Below are 22,879 nucleotides of genomic sequence, written 5' to 3'. Positions count from 1 at the left end.
TTTGTATTTGTGAAAAAAAAATATTAGTCTACCGTTACAGCTTTACGTTTTTTTGTATGTAAGGCAAAAGATTGGCAGGTAATTTGGGCTGCCAAAGGAGGGCAGGAGTAGGGAAGTGTTTTGAATTTTTTTTCCTCTTTAGTTATGAAATGTTAAACATCTGGCATCCTGATCACTTTTTTTTTTTTTTTTTTTTTTTTTTGACCACCTCTGCTCTGAAATCTGACCTCAATGCATAACTTACTATTGAGAAAAGCACTCTAGACCTTTGTCATCTTATCTTTTCACTTGAAACTAAGGCAAGCCATAACTAAGGAGAAACAGCTTTGGAGCAAATCGCAAAGACAGGGAATATTAGGAACTAGTCTTGCAGCTGCTTTTTGGAAATTACTGTATTTGTTTGCAGCTTCACCATCCACCAGATGAACCACTTCAGCAAAAAGGTGAAATTGAATATTGTTCCAGAGAAAACCAAAACAAACTAAAGCATACCAATTCTTCAAGCTTGGTCCTTTTTTCAGTCTTGGTCATGTATCTCTGATGCACGTTTACCAAGAGGGCTGATATGACATACTCTGTAGGAATCTGAGCTATACAAGCCCAGAAACAAGAATGCTGCCTCTGTGCTAGAACAGTTTTCACTCTTTTCAAATTTGGTGACTTACCATTGCCATTTTAATTAGAGCCATATCATAGGTGCACCAGAGGGTTAACATGACTATTTTCACCCATCCCAGTCAGTCAGGCTAACCCAGGTGCATGATGTAGAAACACCCAATTATACAACAGACCCATTCAGGTGGGGGTTTGGCCCATCTTGTACGTACTACTAAGATAATGTATGTTGTTACTTGGACAAAATGTCTAAGTCCCTGAACTTTGATACAAATATAAAGGGTGCTGAGGACAGCATGCTCAAAGCTTTTGGAGACATTAGAGCTTTTTTGTTAGTAATCATTTCAGCAATCCAATGTGAAGTGTATTCTGTTTGTGATGCAATCAAAGCCATTCTCATGTCAGATACCCAGGCAGGGTATATCAGCAGCCAAAATATTTTAATGAAGTGGAGATACCATAAGATTGCATACTTTTGTGAAATGATACTGTAATGATAATTTAATGAAGAATATGAAAATTTCTTTCATATTTCTTTCACTCCATATTTCATTTCTTTCATTAAAATTTCTTTCAAAGGCTTAGTTGTATGTTTATTTCATAATCACACTTCAGTTTCATCAGCAATATTATCAGTCTACAACACATTGATAGTCTCAAAGCATCGTAAAATAAGTAATATTCTGACTACTTTGTCCTCTACATTCGGGTTTTGGTCAGTAAAATTAACATAGCTGTAATTTGTGAGAACTCGAGAAAATCTTGACTTATTAATTGTACCTAACTTTTATTTGCTTTCTGTCTTTAGTACTGAGTTGTTTCAATAAAATCATTCATTTAACACTTCCATATTTTTTTTTCATTTTTACAAACAACTGTGTGTGTGTGTTTGGTGTCTAGATGGATCCAAGTCTAGAAAAGCACAGAGAACAACTGGTAATTGAAGTCGGCAGAAAACTGGACAAAGCCCGCATGATTCGCTTTGAAGAAAGAACTGGCTTTTTTTCTTCAACAGATTTAGGCAGAACTGCCAGCCACTACTATATTAAATACAATACTATAGAGGTAAAATATGTCATTCTATTTCTGTGGGTTTTTTACTTTATTTTTGAACCTATACCAGTTGTATTCTATCACAGAATATGTAGTTGATTTCTTAAATAAATTTTCAGATCATATTTACCAAAATGGAGAGAGAGAAAATAGAGACAAAAAGACAGAAACTAAGTAAAAAGCAACAATGAAAAATTGGAGTTGATATGAAATTTCTATTGTCTTTGCCTACTTTTAGGTGAATTGTAAGAAACTTTTTGATACCAACAGTATGTGCAACCATTGGTACACAATAGCACATTCAAGTGTAGAGGTTGGTAATGAAAAGGCTTTTCCTGAGTGAAAATTTTATCAGGTTGCCATGTGCAACCTTAAACAAATTTTGCTATGATAATCATATTGTGTTGTAAATTTGTAAGGAAGATGCATTTGTACAAAACTATAGTACTGTTAACTTGGTTTAAAGTACACATTTCATCTTAGAACCATTCCTTTGGAACAAATAGATATTTTTTCTTGCATAAATGCTGAAAAATCAGAGCACTAACATTTATTTTTTTTTTACTATCTTACTATCTTTACTATCACTATGTATAAGTAGTCACACAGATATGTTTCAAATATATCGTATACTTTTTTTTTTTTTTTTTAATGGCCATAGATTGCATGTCTCTCAATTTTATGTTCCTGAGTTTAGATGTGACTAATTTTCTGATAGTAGCAAGAAGTCATTCTGGAAATTGTTCCAGTTTAAATTGTATCCCTCTAGTCATCCAGTAACTTACTTACCTTTTAAACTCAAATGCCTTTAAAAATCTTGGTTAATGTTTCTTTCCTTTGCATTATATATACTTTTTTTTTTTTTTTTTTTTTTTTTGTCGGTACTAAATCAATTCTTTTTATTTTAATAGACTTTCAATGAATTGTTTGATGCTCATAAAACAGACGGTGACATTCTTGCTATAGTGTCAAAAGCCGAAGAATTCGAACAGATAAAGGTAAAGTTTTATCATCTCATACAAAGTATATGTCTTAGAACTAGACACTTCTGTAGTACTCACTCCATAAATAATAAGTCCCTATTCTATAGACTGAAGTTTCGTTAAATACTAAACTCTTTTATTTAAAAATAAAACATATTTTCTAGGTAGGAATGATTGCCAAGAACTATATATGCTCTCATTCAAACTTATATGTAGTTCAGCATGAACTGTAGTGCACATTTAATAACTAGTTATGGATCTTAAAGAATTCCTTTTAAATGCTTTTAAGAACTTTTCAGCTTCTCAATTATTAACAGGTGAAGATAAGTGTCCATTGGAATGGTGCACCCAGGGATGAGATAGTTTTTCTGTTTGAAGTCTAAATCAATATTAGAACAATTTGCTGTATCAGAAATGAGGCAGGGCTCACTGAATTTAACTCTGATATACTTCATGCAGAGGATAATATTAGATTATCAGAATGATGAATTCTGATAAATTATTTTCAACAATGAAATCTGGAAAGTTGTTTTAAAAGATTCTGTTGTACAGGCTATAACATTACTATCATATTCGGTTCAATTCCACCCTCACTTTTTGCCTCCTCTGTGGAAAGGATACAATACAATATATTGCAAGCTGGCATGAACTTTTTTGCCCATGCTTGCATCTCATAGAGGTGCAAGCCAGACTCCACAGGGTTTATTATCTTGGGCTCAGTGCCATTTTAACACAATTATACAACTTTCAGATCAGAGTTGGCTCTCGTTCACCTGGCTCTGTGAATTGGCAGTGTAAATCCCTCACCATCTACATATTTACACACATTGTCTGAGAATTGCCATCTCTTTATCTAATGGAGAAATTTTATTTTGTAATCTCTTGTATTACAGAATATAATAAGCAGTGAGGTTTCACAGTGATACATGCAACATTTTCAAAGACAGGTTTTTTTTTTTTCATGATGGTGATATTACTTTTCTGGATCTAAATTTAGCATAATTGAATGTTTAAAAGGAAAACATATGGAAAATATGATGTGATATGTTTCTATATTTGTAGTAAAGTCTACTGATGCTTCTTGACTAAAACATAGTTTTTCCAGCTTGCTTTCTCAGATTTGTATGGTATGGCGTGAGTGCAACATCATTTCCAGTTTATTGTGATTCTCTAGCTGTGGAGCTCTGAGTGTTAAACTGATTTGCACAAGAGTAACTCCGAATTTATCCCTCTTTGTGATATGAATTGTGACTTTTGCTAATAAGAAAAGTGTATCCATAATACCTTTTAAAATTCTGTATCTTGAGATAAGTAGGTCAGTAGTAGCTGAATTGTTGATCTGGACTTTACCTGTACTGCAAGACCAGAAAAAATTACCAAAATTGCTGGTGTAAGTAGAGCATAATATTCCCCTGACACTGGAGACATCTGTGACCGAAGGACATATGTCCATCTTTTTCTTTTCTATAGGTGGCTGGATAGTTTGGGCTTTTAACCCAACTGTCTTAAAGTCTTTTGTATGTCAGGTAGTCAGGTCCAAATGAAAATTGCTTTCAGCTGGTTCCCTGCAGGGACCAAACATTTACCCTCTTTAAATAAGTTTTACACTAACAGACTATCAGTAAATCAAAGAATATGTAGATTTATGCTGGTTTTGCCATGTAAGGGTCATGAGTGAGAATGTAAAATGTTATGCATTATTCAAACCATAGATATGAATATTTCTTTACTCATATTAAGACTTAATCTTATTAACAGTGAAAACTTTAATATCATGAATCATAGTACTTCACAGTTTTGAGTTAAAAATGTATTATGCCACATGCAAACTATGTAACTATAATGAATGCATTTAATGTTACTTCAAAATTGCCCTAATCCAGATGGACAGAGGTTTTACTCTGGTCAAATAAAAATGAAATCTCATCAGATGAAGGATGGTAGGGTCAGAAGATTCAATTTTTGTGGCATATCAAATTTTTGTATGTCAATGACAACTTTAATAGATGGTGATGAATAATAAAATGTAATTGTGTCACTATTAAGATAGTTTCAATTATGACCTATTAGCTACATTCTGGAAGATGTGGTTTTGCTTCTTCGCTCACCCCCCCCTTAAGTCTAGAGACTTAATTTAAAAATAATGTAACAATATTATAAGGAAAATTTGATTTTAGTATAAAAGTTTTTGTTTTTTTTTTTATCAAGTTCTTCCAGCCTCTTCATAATGTATAAGTGTGTTTTAGGTAAGAGAAGAAGAAATAGAAGAACTGGATACCTTATTGAATGATTTCTGTGAACTTCCTGCTCCTGGAGGTGTGGAAAACAACTACGGAAAAATAAATATCCTCCTTCAAACATATATTAGCAGAGGGGAGATGGACAGCTTCTCTCTTATATCAGATTCTGCATATGTTGCACAGGTAAAAATAGTATTTTTTATGAATCTGTTGCTGCCTTCTGCTGTTTTCATTCTCTCAAACGTTTACAAGTTTTCATTCTCTCAAACGTTTACAAGTAGACCTTCAGCTGGACATTTTTTTAATGCAAATTGATTTGAAAATAAAAGCCTTCCATGAGTGTGGTATACTTCTAAGTGGAAAAATAATGCAAAATTCTACACTAGGAGAGTACTGCTTTTTTGTTGTTAAATTTGAATGTTCCTTTCATTGATGTTACCCCTGTAGTCTTATTATATTTAGTAGTTCTAATTTTAGTTGCTGAGAAATGTTATTCTTACCTTACTGGGTTTTCTTCTGAATCTGGAAAACTGTTGCAATATATGTTTGTTTTATGTACTTTTATATTTCATTCCATAAAACATAAATTTGTGTTTTATTCACATCTTTGGTTTACACAAGAAAGGTAGGCTATTACAAATTTATTGCTAGAACTTATTGTGTAAGTTTGTATATCAACATATATTTGTTTGTTGGTTTAATTTGACAGATGAATGGTCAATAGCTGTACAGCATGTTTAGTTATAACACTGAAAAGAAAGAGAACTGCAAGTCTGTGACACAGAACTGCTTGCTTACAGAGTTAGAGAGACCATCTTAGAACACAAAAGGTGTTGTTTGAAGTTTTAGAACTATGAACTTTGAAAAACTCAAAAGTGACCAAATGTCATAGACAATACCAGATATGCAACATTAATAAGTGTATGGAATAGATTACAAAGTTTTTACCTTTTAGGTCATCCTGTCTGTTTTTTGTTTTTTTTTTTTAATTTATATATATATATGTGTGTGTGTGTGTATGCAATGAATACTTTATCTCTTCTCCTTAAAAAAAAAAATAAAAATAAAAAAATTTGGACAGAATTATTTGAAAAATTGCATTTAGTCAGTGCTAAAGGTCAGAGTTAAATACTCAAAAGTATCTACGTTCGCCAGCAAGATTTTCATAGCAACATTACCTTCTTCAGAAGTGTTTAAATTTCCTAGCACGTTTGGGCTTAAATGAGTCTGAAATCATTACACACATCATAAAAATTGTGATACTTGCACAGCAAGATCATCTTGAGTATGATTCTTTTAATCTTCACTTTCAAAACAATTGCTTTTATTTGTCTGTCTCAATTATAACATTTTTAGTGAGGCAAACATGATCTTCTCAAACCTTCATAAATTGTGCATGTGGAACCAGTGCTATAACTTGCATTTTTTTTTTAATTGAATAGTGGCTATTCGGAAAATCATTCACCCTTTCTAAGTAAAAGAAATAAGCTTCTTTAGTAACATATGCTTCCTATCATGGCCAAATAATTTTCTATTTTTTATGCCTGTTGGCATTGAAGAGCCAGTAGAGAAAGATTGTATTCTACTCAATGAATCAAGAACAGGATTGCTAATCCCGGCACAGTAATGGTAGGCCAAAAAAAAAAAAAAAAAAAAAAAAATCAAAAGAAAACCCACAACTTCATAATACAGCCTGATAAGCTGCTTATGAAAGGAATATCATAACTTAGGTTTTCAAGATAAGACTGACCTCATTCAAACTTATGTTAATAATTAATTTTCCAACTCCAAAGCAGATTTATATAGTTTAGTTATACATATGCAATAGGCTTGGGAGACTGTAATATATTCAAAAAAAAATTATTAAACATCTGTGAAGATAGTGTGAAATGGGTGGGTATTATGGAAGTATAACAGAGGTAAAATCTTAAATCTTGAATTTCCATTTAAACCAAGCATGCAGATGTGTATTTTATGGGGGGAGAAGGAGGAGGACACTAAGTAGAACTCCCTGATCTTCTGTTCAAAATCCTATGACAGACCTGCCACTACAACTGTAATTAATTGCACATGTTTCTTTTCATAATTTCTGTAGGCAATCATGAGGTAGTTCTGCCATTAGACAGTAATGGAAAAAAATAAAGTTTTCAAGAGTGTTTGAAATAAATTTGAAAAGAAAAATCTATTGTTATGGTTGGTCAAAGATGAGTCTATGGGTTCCTTTTCATTTTACAAAGAATGCTTGAGTGAATTACAACATTTTTGCCTTTTTTTTGCTCTCCAGAATGCAGCTCGTATTGTTCGAGCTCTTTTTGAGATTGCCCTTAGGAAACGTTGGCCTGCAATGACATATCGACTACTGAATCTCAGCAAAGTCATTGACAAGCGGCTGTGGGGCTGGGTTAGCCCTCTGAGACAGTTCTCCGTGTTACCACCATCAGTCCTCTCAAAGTTGGAAGAGAAGAATCTCACTGTAGACAAGATGAAGGACATGAGAAAAGATGAAATAGGTGAGAATTCAGCAATGCTGATCTGCTTAAACTATTAGAAGTTAATAGGCAAGTTAGAACTAAGTCTGAGACGTTCATTAAGAAACCAAACCCACTCTGGTCTGGAAACCATGAAACACATTAACATGGTATTCTGGTCTGTCCAATACAGAAGGCTCATTCAGTCTCCACAGCTTGTGTTTGTAATATGGATGAGACTGGCCTATGTCCTGCCAATCCTAGCACACACTTAGAATGGACATGGATATTGATATGTCTTTATATATACATGTACATGTATATATATATATACAGATACATATATTTATATACGTATTTATGTCAATATATACACTTTGTTACCCTTCTTGCTCTAATTAAGTAAAACAGTACTATGAAAGTCAACTGTTGTTTTTTTTTCAACTTGGATTTTTTTTAATGAAATAGCATTAACGATAAAAAAAAAGCAGATTATTATGTTCAGGTGTGCTCTCATTAAATGGCTTGCTTCTGAAACACAGCATTAATTTTCACTGAACATGGAGAATTCATTGTCATTGGTGTCATTGCAGAAAAACCTTAATTTTTTAAGGGATTTGACATAATGAAAATGGGAAAATCCACGAGCCTACTGATAAATATAATGACGATTTCTGTATGTCCATGTAAACTGCTTTGGGTAAAATACCCACCAGCTGGTTGAAATTGAGGAAAAAAAATGTTTGTAATGTATTTCTTTTTCCTATCTTAGTATATTTGTTCTAATTTGGGAGCAAATCCTTTAGATCTTGAACTTTCATTGCACTTGTAATGCCAGGGCTTTTTTTGGAAACAAACTGCCTTTTAAAAAAAAAATAATAATAATAATTTTTACAATGAAAACACATTTCATAGTCTCTACTTCCTAGGTATGTTATTTTTGATTTGACAAGAGGAACACACTCCTAATTTAAGTTGCTTTATTGTGTGCCTAAAATTAATTTGAAAAAAGTTGCATAAAACTGTAAAAGTTTTCAGAATTAGAGAGTATATTTTTATTTACTAGGTTAAAACAAAGGACTATGGGGGGGGGAAAATTAAAACTCAAACTGTATATTATAATACATAATAATTTTAAATGTATTAAAAAATAAAATATTTAAGTGCTAGCATTACAGTGTTTTTTCATTCAGAAGTATGTCACAAATTGTTAGTTTGTGTGTTTTTGTAGTTTTTTTAAATACTTAACTTATTTTTCCAAGAGTTATGTTAGTTCTCTTCTTTTAATGCTAGTTACTCCTTGTACCTAGCCTTGGAAAAGCAAGAAATTTGTATTAAAATACAACACTACTTTGCTTTTTTCAGCTTGTGGATCTAATATTCACAAGATAGAAACATTATAATATACATATAGAACATGTAGGTTTGTTTTATATTTATTTAGCTTCAAAGTAGGTGAGAATTGGGTTTGGACAGTGAAAATAAGTCATTGATGACTACATATAAGGATATTTCATGTTCTTCAGCATTATAAATGCCAAAGCAAGTCGTCCTGTGCATCTTTGTCAAGTACTCCTTGACATACTTCTTGTCCTTCCTCTTTTTCTTTCACTAAGGCTTTGCCTGCCTTGTACATTTTATTGGAATTCGAAGCCATGTTGAAATGAAAAAGGTACAGTTTCCAGGTGCTGAATTGTTCTCTGACACAGTAGTCCAAGCTTCAATGTTACTGCTTCTTCCTTTTCAAATGTTATTGTCACCCTGGAGATAGAATAAAAAAGATAGGAGGTGGCTGGCTAGCTCAGACCATGTCCTAGGGAGAGACAAATGCATCCACTGGGTGTCAGCTCTTCCAGTCAAAGAGCATGTTGTGTGCCCAGGTCCTGGATTCAAATGTGCCATATATTAGACAACAGTCAACTCACTACTGCAGTGTAACCATAAAGTTTCTGAAATGCCAAGAAATCACTGTGGCATTTGAAATACACAGTCCCCGTTTTCAGAATGTAGTTGACAGTCTTTGTGGAACAAACAAAAATTATTCTTTTGTTAAGTATACCTATTTTCTCAAATATCTTTTAGTTTATAAAAATCTTTTAGTTTATAAGGTTTTCATATTTCTTAAACACCATTGATAGCTTCTCATAACTATTTAAAAGAATGGAAAAAAAGAAGAGAGAGAGATTTATAATGATTTTAACAAGAAGAATTTGGGAGAGAAGCCTTATTTTACCCTAGCAGATACCTATACAAAACCTCAGTGCTGTGCTGTACAAACACAGAAGTCCACCTCACACATCACATTACAGAAAGAGATTTTTGGCATGAAGAAATCTACCTGTGTACGTAACCAATTAATTCATATCTTTGAAAATTGGCACCTAACTTTAAATAGCAAAATTTCTGATGTTTTATCTCTAATTGCAAAAGCTAGTCATTGTGCAAATATGCTGTAATACTGCCTACATTACCAACATGTACCAATGTAATTGTTTTGTTCTTCAGTAGTCTGTCCACTTGCAATAGGTGCACTTGTACCAACTACAAATTAAACTAATTAAAACTGTTAAAATTCCTGCATTAGTGTTTTGCTTCTTAATCACGATCACCATTCAGTACAAAATAGTATAGATAAATAAATATTTTGAGGGACAAAATCTGCCAGTTTGTTAAGTAAGAAAACTGAAGAAGGAAAGGCAAGGTTCAAAAAAAAAAAATACTATTTGCAAGTTGTTATGCTCCTAAAATTTGTGCAATAAGAAGAAAAAGTTTATATCTCCTTATCACATAATGCAAATTATAGGATTTCTTCGTTTTGGGGTGGTTGTTTATTTTCAATCAGAGCCACAGAGCCACATAATGACATCAGTAGCCAGTTATAGCTGCTAACAGTGAGTACTTATGACCATTATAGTTAAAATTTAAAATGTGCTCCAGGTAATTACATAAATTATTTCAGTGAAAATATGATTAATCAGTCTTATTTTCCTAAATAAACTAGAAGTTGCAACATTTTTCGGGGGGGAGGATGGGGAAGGGGGGGGAATAACTGCTGCCTACATACATTGGCTTGTGTTTAAAATGAAGTGAAGAGCAAGGGAACAAAGATTTCATCTGTAAAATACAACTAGGAATTTTATATATGTGTATATGTGTATATATACATATATATACATACATATATATATATATATATATATGATTTCTTTCTTGCCTTAGTTACCATGACTGTGATAGAAAATAAAATACAGTGCACTGTTTAGTTTTTCCTTTGGCTTGGTTACACACCAGTGTAGTCTGAAAGATCAGAGCTGCTGTGAGATGATTATTAGTTGCATGAATTTTACGGTATTAACTACCTTTATTCAATTTTATGAAACTAGTGTCCTGTGTACTTTGAATCACTACACAGGAATTGTAGAAGTTCAAATGTGTGTCCTTCATTAAGTAAAAGGTCAGTATTCAAGCTTTAAAAAAGAGCTATATGGCTTAGTAAGAGCCTGGTCAAAAAGTCAGTAAAGGAAAGGGAACTAGCTTGACATAATATGTTTCCAATGTGAATTCTTAATAGTTATTTTAACCCCTTAGTTATAGCCAACAGGCGGGTTAATACTGATTTTTCTAGGCTCTAAATTGCTAATTCAAGTTAAGTATTACAAAATACTCAGACATGCCAGGTCAAGAGAGTCAGACATTTACACACCTAAGAGCAAAACAAGCAAGTAATAATACTCCTCTCTAAAAGCCTATTTGAAAGTCAGAATTGTATTATTTTTCCTGTAAATGCAAATTTGTTACACTAATGTTTTCTTGGCAGGTCATATGCTGCATCATGTGAAGATTGGGTTAAAGGTAAAACAGTGTGTCCATCAAATCCCCTCCATTGCAATGGAAGCAACAATTCAGCCAATTACCCGCACAGTGCTCCGAGTCCGGTTGAACATCACTCCTGACTTCACATGGAATGATCAGGTGGGGAAAAAAAAAATGTAAAAAGCTGGAAGCCTAGAAGCTTCATTTAGCTTCAATCCATTTAGCTTCAATCACAGGGAGACCATAGCTGTTTGGATAAGATTTTTTTTTTTTTCTCTAAAAAGCAAATTTGATAACAGGAATGGCATAACCTTTAAGACTTTTCTGGAAGAAGGCAGCCAAAAATCATCTTTTTGTTTCCATTATTTGTAATGAGGTTGCCATGTTTATAACATGTTGAAGGAAGTGCTAATACTGGAATATTAATAGCATCTCACATAGATTTGATTTTGTACTGGGTCTGAGTTATTGTCCACAGGGTTATATGCCCAAAAAGGAGAGCAAAGGAAAGGGAGACACAGATGGTTTTCTGAACTGTGAATGAATGTCAAACTCAGAAAATAAAACCTTGAAATACAGTTCGTGTATGCCAAGTTCTGTTGCTCTCCATGGCTTCAGAAATGTATATTCACATCAGTGTCTTTTCTGAATTGTATTTGCCTGAACAGAAAAGCAGAGATATGTTTGGAATTATATTCATTTACATTTTACAGTGAACGTTTAAACACAAGGTGTTGTATTAATTGGACACATGTACCCATACTCTTTCATTCAGAATCTGTTAATTAGAAATAGATTTAAGAGAAATCTAAATGAAATACAAATGTCCACATGGGGGCATTGTATTGTTGCTGCTACTTCTGAAACATTCTACAGAAAGAAGGCAAACATACATCATACATAAAATATTTGTCTTTTTCTACTCTTAGAAGATGAAAGAAATTATCATTCTGAAAGGTGTCTACTAAGTATCTTTTATTAAAAAATAAGTTAAAAATCCCCTCACAAATTTAATGTAATCACAAGTAAATTAGAGTTTTATTCCATAAACATTTAGATGATATTGGAATTTATTTTCCCTGCCTGAAGGCTTTTACTTTTATTTTGGAAGCTTCACAAAACTAGTGTGTTATTAGGAGGTTAAAGTCTAAGTATTATTTTTTTTGCTACCTGCATTTATTACAAAAATATTTTAATGGGTCCCTGGCGTCAATTATAATAAGTATTTTTTGGTAGGATTGAAACAGTTTTTTTTCATTCAATCTTTTATCCATGTTACCTGAATGCTATTAAAGACATATTAAACTATCTTCATATTAATACAAAGTAATTTCTCAGTCTGTTTTCATTCTACAAAATTTAGATTCTTCCAGATTTTTACAAATCAAAAAGGGATCTGCACAGAATTCTACTCCTGTATGTCATCTCTGAACTGAAGTTCAGAAAACAGGTTTTTGCGCAAGCTTTGGACAAACTAATGACCTTTTGACATAGTATTCCTAGTATTTCCTAGCTTTGAAAATATTGTATCTTGTCTCTTCAACATATGGAGCTCTTGTAGTATTTGTAAATTGATACTCATCAAAACTTGGAAAGTTCCCCAATACTTTTTTGCTGATTTTTTTTTTGTCAGGTAGCTATTTCTTTTTTTTTTTTTCTTGTGATTTTTGTTTGTTTCTTTCTTTGTTTAGTAAATGAAACTTCTATCTCTTTAGAAAAATAAAGTTGTTAAAAATATAATGGTCACTAAAAATGAATAACTACCTCTTCAATTCAACCACTGAAAGTCCAAAATTGCTTCTGCATCATCACACAGTTTCCTGGCAAGCTGTTCAGAAGACAGTTGTCAGAAACTATAGGTACGGCTGTAAATGATACAAAAACTAGCTGTCCAAGAATAATAAGTTAATTATAATAATAATAAAAAAAAATGGAAATACTCAAGTAAAATCAGAATATTAAAAACGTAAATACTATGCTTAACTGAAATGACTCACTTAGCTAACATTTTATGGTTTTTAGACTTTTTTAGACTGTTTCTTTACCTGGATACGTAATTCTAGAACAGTCTCATGAATTTTGGACTTAGCTTTATAAGGAAAAGGCAAGGTAAAAAGGTAAATGTTGAGACAGATCCGAGTGGAAAATTCTTACTGTACTGCCAGAGCCAAGGGACTCTAAACATATCTAGACAGAGCAAACAAACATTACTGCAGCCAGGAGGAGTCCAGCAGAAATACAGAATAATGTAACTACTATTAATTAGCCAAGTCATATATCAAACATGCAGTTTTAGGCAATGGTTGCCCAAAATACAGGTACACGTCAGTTCTTGAGAACTCTCCAGAGCTCTTGAGAATCATTACTTTTGAACCTATTTCCCCATGCAGTTTTTCCACAGGACTCTCCAAAGATGCTCTTACCATTGATAACAAAAATTCTGAGCTTTGAATTTCATAGCCTTCCTTATATCTGCCAACATTTTTTCACCTTCAGATTGTTTTTTATACCTTCCTCATCAGAAACATCAGTAATATAAGCTCATTTAATAGTTTGAATTCCATACTACTTTACTATGCATTTTTCTCCTTTTCCTAGATAGATATTTAAGTAAAATTGGCACACTGGAACATGAGTAATTGATTCTGGCAAAGAAACAAAAATTCTCGACTGAGTAGTCCAAATAGCTACCATTTGTGGCTGGCACTACAAAATAACTCATTAAGACTACAGGTACACAACAAAGCAAGCTAAAATCTAGGATGAAATAAAGTATTAACATATGGCATGGAATTCATCAAGAACCAGCTTTGTCTATGTTCTTCTCACTTAACCTATAGCAGTGAGTGGATCAAACTGTGGTGTTCTGAATCTGTTTCTAGAAGAGAGGGCAAAGAGAGAGGAATGTTAGAATGCAGTCCAATTTTTACTATGAGAATGTTTCTGACTGACAGCAAAAGTCAATTTTTCTGTACACAGAATCAACAGACAGAAGTACAAGGAGGAAAAAGAAGGCATCCTTTTTTACAGCCCTGAAGGAAAGTCTGGCAGTTTGGTCTATTTATAGACAGCTGATGCACTAACTACTTCAGTTGCTTTTATATTGTGTCCATTTATATTGTATACAGATTAAGCAAATTCTTCTTGCAATATGGTCTTTAAGCAGACAAATTAATTAGAAGTGTTATATTGCTCTTGTCTCTCATTTCTATGTTCCTTTGTAAGCCTAGATCATTTGGAACTATACCTGATATACCTGTCAAAATTTGAGAACCTCATTACCCCTATAATAAAGCTATCTTTTCTGCTCTTAAAGGTACATGGCACTGTGGGAGAGCCCTGGTGGATTTGGGTAGAAGACCCTACTAATGATCACATTTATCATTCAGAATACTTCATCGTTCAAAAAAAGCAGGTAATGGATTCAGAATCTCATAGCAAGACAAAAGTAAAGTTAGTGAGATGGAAAGTTTTAAGGCCAAACAGGATTTTGAGCTAATAAGATTTGAAAAGCAGCAGCACAGCTTTTAGTTTCAGATTTTTTGTTTTAAGCCTGGACTTTTACAAAGATGTTTTCTAATCTCAGATGTCCCTTTTTCTCTTCCTTGTTTGGTGGGACATTTTTTTTCCAGATTAAAATGGAAAGACTGTAATGGTTTTGTCTGTTAAGGATGGAGAATTAGCTTTCTTTGTACCTTGAAGTTAATGGAAGCAAAATCCACTGTCAGTGGTGAAATATTTAATGGATGTGAATATCTTGCATTTGGAGTTGCACACATGCTTTATTGCTTTGTGTTAGTAATGATTATGAAAGTGAGGCCAACTGTATGATTTTTCAAGTTACTGGTTTGTCTGTCCAGTAATTATTCTCTACACAATGTTTGCATTAGGTTATTACTAAAGAACCTCAACTACTGGTGTTCACAATCCCAATTTTCGAACCTCTGCCTTCTCAATATTACATTCGAGCTGTGTCCGATAGATGGTTAGGAGCAGAAGCTGTGTGCATCATAAATTTTCAACACTTGATTCTTCCAGAGAGGCATCCACCCCACACAGGTAATTTCAAATGTGATCATTTTGTTTCAATTCATCTTGTTTGTATTGATTTTCCTTATGATAATGCAACAAATCTCTAACTCATTTTTTATAAGAGAAAAGTATACGGTATTTCATTTTCTCATTTATTTATATTATTGATATTATTTTTTCACTAACTTTAAAGCTCTCTAAAATTTTAAAATTCTGAATAAAAAGCAGCTTATTTTAGCTCGTCATACCAGCTTTTTTTGCTACTACAAGCTCACTATAAACCATAGAAAAAATGAAAATGTCATATAATACTAGGTTGTGTTACAATATGTCTTATCTTAGCATTGCATTTCTTCTGGACTGGATCAAAATAATCTTAGGGTCAATGGTTGTGTTATAAGTGGTATTCAGCAAAGAAAAGAACAGTTCAAATTTTGAAGATATGCAACATTTTACTACTTTTCTAAAATGAATGCTTTGTTGCAAGCACTGTTACAGTGCTGAACATCTAATTTCAACTCATTCAAGCCATGGCCTTCCCCTCCCCCTCCTTTTTAACACTTGGCACAGAAGCATATGTTTGTGTTTTGCTTCTTTTTTTCTGGATACATAAATTGCTTTATACATTCATTGTGCCTGATGTCATTGTAAAACCTTTCCACTGTAATTACATTTGGCTCATCTAGCAGTCTGTGAAGTGAGTGCCTTCAGAAATACTCAGTTCTCATACGATGTTGTCCTTTGGCATGCATAAATTCACATGTGTTTGTGAAGTGTTTAGCTATTGTTATACTGTACCTACGCTGTCTGGAAAAGCATGTGTAACCTTTTTATCTAATTGACTGATCACTGACTACTATTCAGAAGAAACAGAAAGATATTTACACATCACCAGTTATGGAGCCTCTAGGATTTATGGTAATTGATTTCAATTCCCATCTGGTTCCCACTCAACAGTGAAGTACATAGAGGCCCTGCTAGGCAGAAAACCTTCTTTCTCCTCAGCAGAACCCAAGAAATCAGTTTTAGTGGGAATGATAAAACAGCCATAAGGTATCAGGGAAAAGCATGTGAAGAATATTAGGCATTGTTGCCTCAGTAGATTTTATGACTCCCATATCATACCTTAATGTAAAGCACCCTGAAAAGACAATGAGACCTCCAGCCACTAAAAAAAAAAAAAAACCACCAACCAACTTCAAAGCAAGCATCTGCATAGCAGAATCACTGCAGTCTCCTTAATTTGGTAGAATTCCAAATCCAATCTGGTTATATATATCATCTCCCAGATTCCACAATCTCTAATTGTTTGGATAGCAGATGCCTTCAAGTTATACTGAGAGTCATATACTAAAAGGCTGTTTGTTTATTTATTGAGATTATGTCTTTAATTACATATTTTAAGGATTAGTTGTAAATTTTACTTGTATTCCTCTGATTTGTATTACTCCATCAATTTAGAAACTTCTTAACTAGATGGAGTTTTTTTCTTGAAATATACAGACTGTTGTAGTCCAACTCTACATTCTGTTGTTATAAGAAGCTGGACATATACATGTAGTCTAATACAGTGAGTTTAGAACTCACTGTGCTCACTTTCTCTACTGACTTTCACTACTGGAAGAAAGCAAGCAGTTTTAAGAAAAAGATTAATTTATGCAAGTGACTGGTTTCACAGCTGTCAGAATATTAACTACAGTACTTCAAGAAATACTTAGAGCTATAAAATCAATTTTTCATTATTCCTCATTGAAATTAACAATGTCCCAATGGGGGTTCTATGTCATATGAGATGTTAGGTAAAGCCATTTCCAGTCTAAGTTTTCCACTGAAGTATCGGTTAATATCTTTACCTTCATAATAGAGTGACTATGTTATGGGATGGCATCTGTTGTCATGCACTCATGATTATTTTGTGTTTGTAGAGCTTCTAGATCTTCAGCCTTTGCCTGTCACAGCCTTAGGACATCGAGAATATGAAGTCCTCTACAAGTTCACACACTTCAATCCTATCCAAACCCAGATATTTCATACACTTTATCACACAGACTGTAATGTTCTTCTTGGAGCACCTACAGGTTCTGGAAAGACTGTTGCTGCTGAATTAGCCATCTTTAGAGTTTTTAACAAGTATCCCACATCAAAGGTTTGTAAAATAGATTTACAAGAATCATTTAGTGTAGGTATGTTTTCAGCAGTCCAAAAGCCTAAGAAGACTGTGGCAAACTGAATTTTGCTTTCTCCAATTAATACCGACAGGTATTAATTGGAGATTATAAAATGCTTAGGCTTTTATTTCAACTTTATGTACTAATCAGTGTGCAACTAGAGTTAAATCTGAAATCTTGCCGTAAAGACATTGGTTCTCCTTTTCCATACTTACTTCATTTCCTAATTTTTTTTTTTTGCTTAGCCTTTAATCTTCTACTAGCAGTAGTACTATTGTTTTACAGCTATTAGTTCCCCTCCATGTCAATACAACTATCCCAGTCTCTCCCTTATTGAAACAAATAAATTGTAGTTAATTGCTATGAGCCAATTTTCTCTTCCACCTTCTCCCTGTGTTTTATTTCTTAAAACAAAGTGCCTAAAAGCTGAGCATTTCAACTTTGGCGATTTTGTTTTCAAAGTGAACATATGGCTGTACCTTAAGTCAGACATCCTGTCTTAGGTACCCACATTTTAGCCTTAAAGTCTTTGGAAAATAGATTTATATCTGACTGTAAGATTTAGCCAAAGAATAACCTTTGAAATTAACTAAAATCATGTATATAAATCACTTACTCATCTTTGAAATTTTAGTATCTTCTTGTAATTTGTTATGTCAGGCTGTGGTAAGCAAGACTCAGATACATCTTAAGTTTATGTATTAGACTTACAACATTGCCAATTATTAAATGAGTGTGTATATATATATGTTTGTTTGTTTTAAGAAAGCTGAAAGTCTGGCTTTATTAATGTATGTGAATTCTTCATATTTGAAGATGAAGAAACTAATATAACAGACCTTAAAGGTTCAAAATATTTAACCATGAATCTGTAAATAAATTTGTGTCAGAGTATTCTCCCCTGCAGGGTGAGCTTCTTCGAGAGAAATAGTATGATAATTTACTTAGAATAATCAGCTTTATAATTTAACTGTTAATGTTTAAATAATTAAACAATGTATCTAAAAATCAGGTAAGATATTACTTGCTGGAAATTATGATTTTTTTTTCTGTTCTAGAATGTAGGTTTCCTGATTCTATAGTCCCGACAAATATGGCCTTTTGTATATAAGTGGGTTTTGATATTAAATGGTTTAATAAACACTTCAATTTTTAGAAATTAGTATTAAGAAAGTATAAAATATTTTTTTCATATCAATACAATTGAATAAAAATATCTTGTTTAATACCTGATTTTGTAATTGTTTTTTTCAGGCAGTGTATATTGCACCATTAAAAGCACTCGTTCGTGAGAGAATTGAGGACTGGAAAGTTAGGATTGAAGAAAAACTTGGTAAAAAGTATGTTTCTCCTTACCTAATCAGAGAAATGAGAAGCAAAAGAACAGCTCATCAAGTATGAATAAAATCTACAGAATACTTTTGAGTATTTCAAAATAGATTTTGCTTGTATGTTATGCTTCAAATTTCTAAAAGTTAAAAAAAAAAAAAGCTATCAGAAGTCATTGTAGTAAAAGCAAAATCAAAAGTAAAAAAGGGATACACTTTGATATCCACCTATTTTCATTCACATTACTTGCCAGTATAGCAAATATGAAGCTCAGAATTCTGTCTGCAGTGTCTTTGGAAATTTAAACTGCAATTCAAAATAAACATTTATTAGATGTCTCAGCTATGAAAGATCTCATAGAAGTTGCATGAACTATATACCAGTATTCGTATATTGTCTTTCCTATATAAAATACAGAATATAATTGTATTCTTTGGCCTCATGAATTTCTTACTGATCTTCTCAGGTGCTGGAGTTTAGCCATCTCTTTATGACATATGAGGTGTATCAGTCATGTTAATGCTTTCTAAAGTTATAGTTTTGGGAGTTAAAAATTATATCCGTAGGATACACTCACCTTTCACTCGCCTATATATAGCTTTTTTGTAAGTTAAACACCAGAGATTTTAATAAAAGGGTGTACTACCCTTTGTACACAAAATTACCAGTGAGATTTCTGCTATTAACATAGCAGTGACTTGTTAACTGGCAATATCTCTTTTTTATTTTATTGTTGTTGTTGTTATTTTAATGGTGTGTGAGGATAAATTATTTACCTCATCATTTTAAAATATTTTCAGGTAATATTTTCTTTTTGAGACTGACTCCAATATTTGTGACTTAAATGTTGAAAAGAAGATACACATTACTTTGAGGAATTTTTATTAGGTGTATCGTAAAAATGTCAAAAATCCATTATATTCAGTCTAAAATGATGGATCATCTCAGTGTGAAAATTGAAAGGATTATAAGGTAAACAGAAAAACTCGGCTAATCTTTCCCAGAAATGGTTCCAAGATAATTTCAGTTCTACTCTTAATGGAACTTTACCAACAAATGCAGATATTCTACAATCCAGATTTGTTCAAACCAAAGATCTATATGGAACAGCAAGCAGCAACTTAGTTGCCTTAGAAAACTTTTATGCTGGCTTAGTTGCCTTAGAAAACTTTTATGCTGGCTTTAACAGGGTGTTATCCTTCATATTATATCATATTAATATTCCTGTATGATCTTCATTTTGAAAAAGGAATCATAGATGGTTTTGGACTCATATTCACCCTCTTCCTTTCATATAGTATTGCAAAGGAGTGGTGTTCTGTATTAACGTGGTATTTGCTAGAAAAACAGACAGGTTTGTTAACTGAAAACAGCTTTGAAAATCCTGTTAGAATCCTGACCAGAAACAGTAAACTTACTTTGTTTAATTTTGTTTCTTCTCTCTTTTAAGAGTTTAAGAGTTAATGTTTGAACATTAAGATGTTCTAAAGCTTCAAAAAGACAGTTTTATGTAGTCTGATAAAACACCTATCTTGATTACAGGGTTGTGGAGTTGACAGGAGATGTGACTCCTGATATGAGAGCTATTGCCCAAGCTGACCTGATTGTTACTACCCCAGAGAAGTGGGATGGTGTCAGCAGAAGCTGGCAGAACAGAAGCTATGTTCAGAAAGTTTCCATTCTTATCATAGATGAAATCCATCTGCTAGGTAAGCATGGTTTTTATTTGTTTGGTTTTTTGTTGTTGTTGTTTTGTTTTGTTTTGTTTTTGTAATCAGAATTGTAGCTAAATTTGAAGAACTTTGCTTGTACTTATGATCTGAAAATACTTTTGACCTGAAACTGTGCTTATGACCTGAACTTATGACCTGAAAATACTATTTTTACACCTGAACTTTTTATTTTTCTCTGTTTTTCAATGGTTTTCACATCTACCAGGGGATGAGAGAGGCCCAGTACTGGAAGTCATTGTGTCTCGAACAAACTTCATCTCATCTCACACAGAGAAGCCTGTAAGAGTAGTTGGCTTATCCACTGCATTGGCAAATGCCAGGGATCTTGCTGACTGGCTAAATATCAATCAGGTATGAAAAACGTTTCAGAAGATGGATATGTATTTGTGCTGCAGAAAAGCGAAATAGCAATTTATAAGGTAATTCAAGATTAAACTTGTAAAAATGTTTTCTTTTAGATGGGTCTTTTCAACTTCCGACCTTCAGTACGTCCAGTTCCTCTAGAGGTACACATTCAGGGCTTCCCTGGCCAGCATTACTGTCCTCGCATGGCAAGCATGAACAAACCTGCATTCCAGGGTAAGCAAGCTCCCAGACCTTTTACTTCTTTATGTAGCAGAAATAAAGTCTCTGAGCACTTTACGCAGAACATTTGCAGCACATTTACAACATGTGTTACTGTATGTACTCTTGGCATGTATAGGGAGAATCTGCTTCTGCTAATGACCCAAAGCTATTTGTCTGAATCATAAAGTGTGCTGCAAATGCAACATATACCAGTGGAATTTGGTGTATTTAGAACAGAAGAATAAAATTAGTGCTAATGAAGGGGAAATAAAATGTGTTTTCTTTTAGTGTTTGACACCATAAAGAAACATTTGTGTAAAAATATTTGAAATTTAGAAAGTAATAAAACCATTCATATTATTAATCTGCTGAGGTATTTTCATATGTACGGCTGCATGTAAGCATTAAAAAATTGTGAACAGAAGTTGTAAGTCAGACTAACCTCACGTAATGCTAGTTTCAAAGCAATAGCCATAAAATTCAAAATTTGTAGTGCATCCAGATATGCTTCTGTTTTCAATTTTTTTATTCTCAACAAAACTGGCATGCAGGATAGATTTAAGAAAAACTCCAATATTTTATTGGAACATGTTTTGTTTGAGTTACATAAGGAATATTTATTATATCAATTAAAAATAACCTCCAGTATAAATTTTGTGATGTGAACTGCTGTTGATTGTGAGGTGGCATTTGTGAGGTGACTTTTTAGCTGCTTTAATTATCCTTATGACAGAAGCAAAGTATTGATTGTGGACTAGAGACCAATCTTGACAGCTCAGATTATTTACACCTCCACAAGAGCATTGTACAAAAACACTAATGAACAATAAATCTGTCCTGGGCTGTTATGCCACACCTGTTCCAGAAGCAACAGAAATTCATTAGATGCTGGGGTTTTAAAATATATGGATGTATTGGCATATGTAGCTGAAAGGTATAAAAACACATGAATGATCCTATTTCAATAACTTCACAAATGTATGGTGTGCGTATATGCAGGAGCTCATGCAGGGTAGTATCCATGATTTGGGAATAATATGTGATAGTGGATATGAAATGGTTCTCAGAAATTAACAATGCATAAAATTAATTGGTAGAATGAGAATTGTATGAGAAAACAGAAACTGATTTTGTATAACAGACTGAGAGAGTGTATCCAAAGTACATACAACTGTTCATACTTCTAGTATTGTTTATAGGTTTATAGTTCTAGTGCTTGTTGATGTTAAAAAAAAAATGTAGACATGATTTATTGAGGGCTTTTTCCTCACTTGTTTGACCTGATGTAGTCAAGATTATTTTAACATTCCCATTGCAATTCTTATTCCTAAGATCATTTAAAAAAGTGAAATAAAATGCTGCAAACTGAAATTTTCCAAACATGGACAGAGCAAGAAAATGTTTTTGTAAGAGGTTCAAAAACGTAATTGGTTCAAATATATCAAACTGATAAGTAAACAGCAGAAACAAAGTTCCCTTGTACCATTATGCCCACTTTTCACAGCAGCTATTCAAAGGTCTGCCATTTATACCTTTTTCTGGTAGATTGAAGTGGTATTTTGCATGCAGACATGAATTTATACAGCCTGTGCACAGGATCAGGCAGAAAGAGCAAGTTTTGGGCCTCAGTGGCATTTAGCCTGAGAAGACGTATCCTAATAGGTTAGAAAACATAACATACTTCCTAGGCTGAGATAGAGAAATACACAAGTCTAGGAAGCTTGTCCAGCTTCTGTTTTTGTTTGTTTGTTTTGGTTTGGTTTTGCTATTTGTTTTTTTTTTTTTCTATTTTATTCTTTTAAATCTTTAGATTACAGTGATCACTGAAATAGCAGGGCAAATTAGCTCAGATTCAGCTAAGCAGTTACATGATTTTTG

General features: G+C 33.0%; 1 protein-coding gene across 6 annotated transcripts in view; it reads left to right on the top strand.

Annotated features, from left to right (window-relative positions):
• The window catches only part of ASCC3 (activating signal cointegrator 1 complex subunit 3), a 280,518-nt gene that overhangs the window by 190,598 nt on the left and 67,041 nt on the right, over positions 1–22,879 (top strand). For all 6 annotated transcript variants that reach the window (XM_084513434.1, XM_084513436.1, XM_084513435.1 and 3 more), the window contains 12 exons: positions 1,516–1,680; positions 2,580–2,666; positions 4,898–5,074; positions 7,176–7,401; positions 11,177–11,331; positions 14,489–14,587; positions 15,063–15,231; positions 17,130–17,350; positions 18,627–18,712; positions 20,244–20,410; positions 20,640–20,785; positions 20,893–21,013. In XM_084513434.1, the coding sequence (XP_084369560.1) occupies positions 1,516–1,680; positions 2,580–2,666; positions 4,898–5,074; positions 7,176–7,401; positions 11,177–11,331; positions 14,489–14,587; positions 15,063–15,231; positions 17,130–17,350; positions 18,627–18,712; positions 20,244–20,410; positions 20,640–20,785; positions 20,893–21,013 (1,819 nt within the window). The remainder of the gene's footprint in view (positions 1–1,515; positions 1,681–2,579; positions 2,667–4,897; positions 5,075–7,175; positions 7,402–11,176; positions 11,332–14,488; positions 14,588–15,062; positions 15,232–17,129; positions 17,351–18,626; positions 18,713–20,243; positions 20,411–20,639; positions 20,786–20,892; positions 21,014–22,879) is intronic.

The sequence above is a fragment of the Aythya ferina genome, assembly GCF_964211825.1.
Source record: "Aythya ferina genome assembly, chromosome: 3".
Taxonomy (NCBI): domain Eukaryota; kingdom Metazoa; phylum Chordata; class Aves; order Anseriformes; family Anatidae; genus Aythya; species Aythya ferina.
The sequence above is the reverse complement of the archived record's forward strand: the minus strand, read 5'-3'. Positions and strand labels throughout refer to the sequence as shown.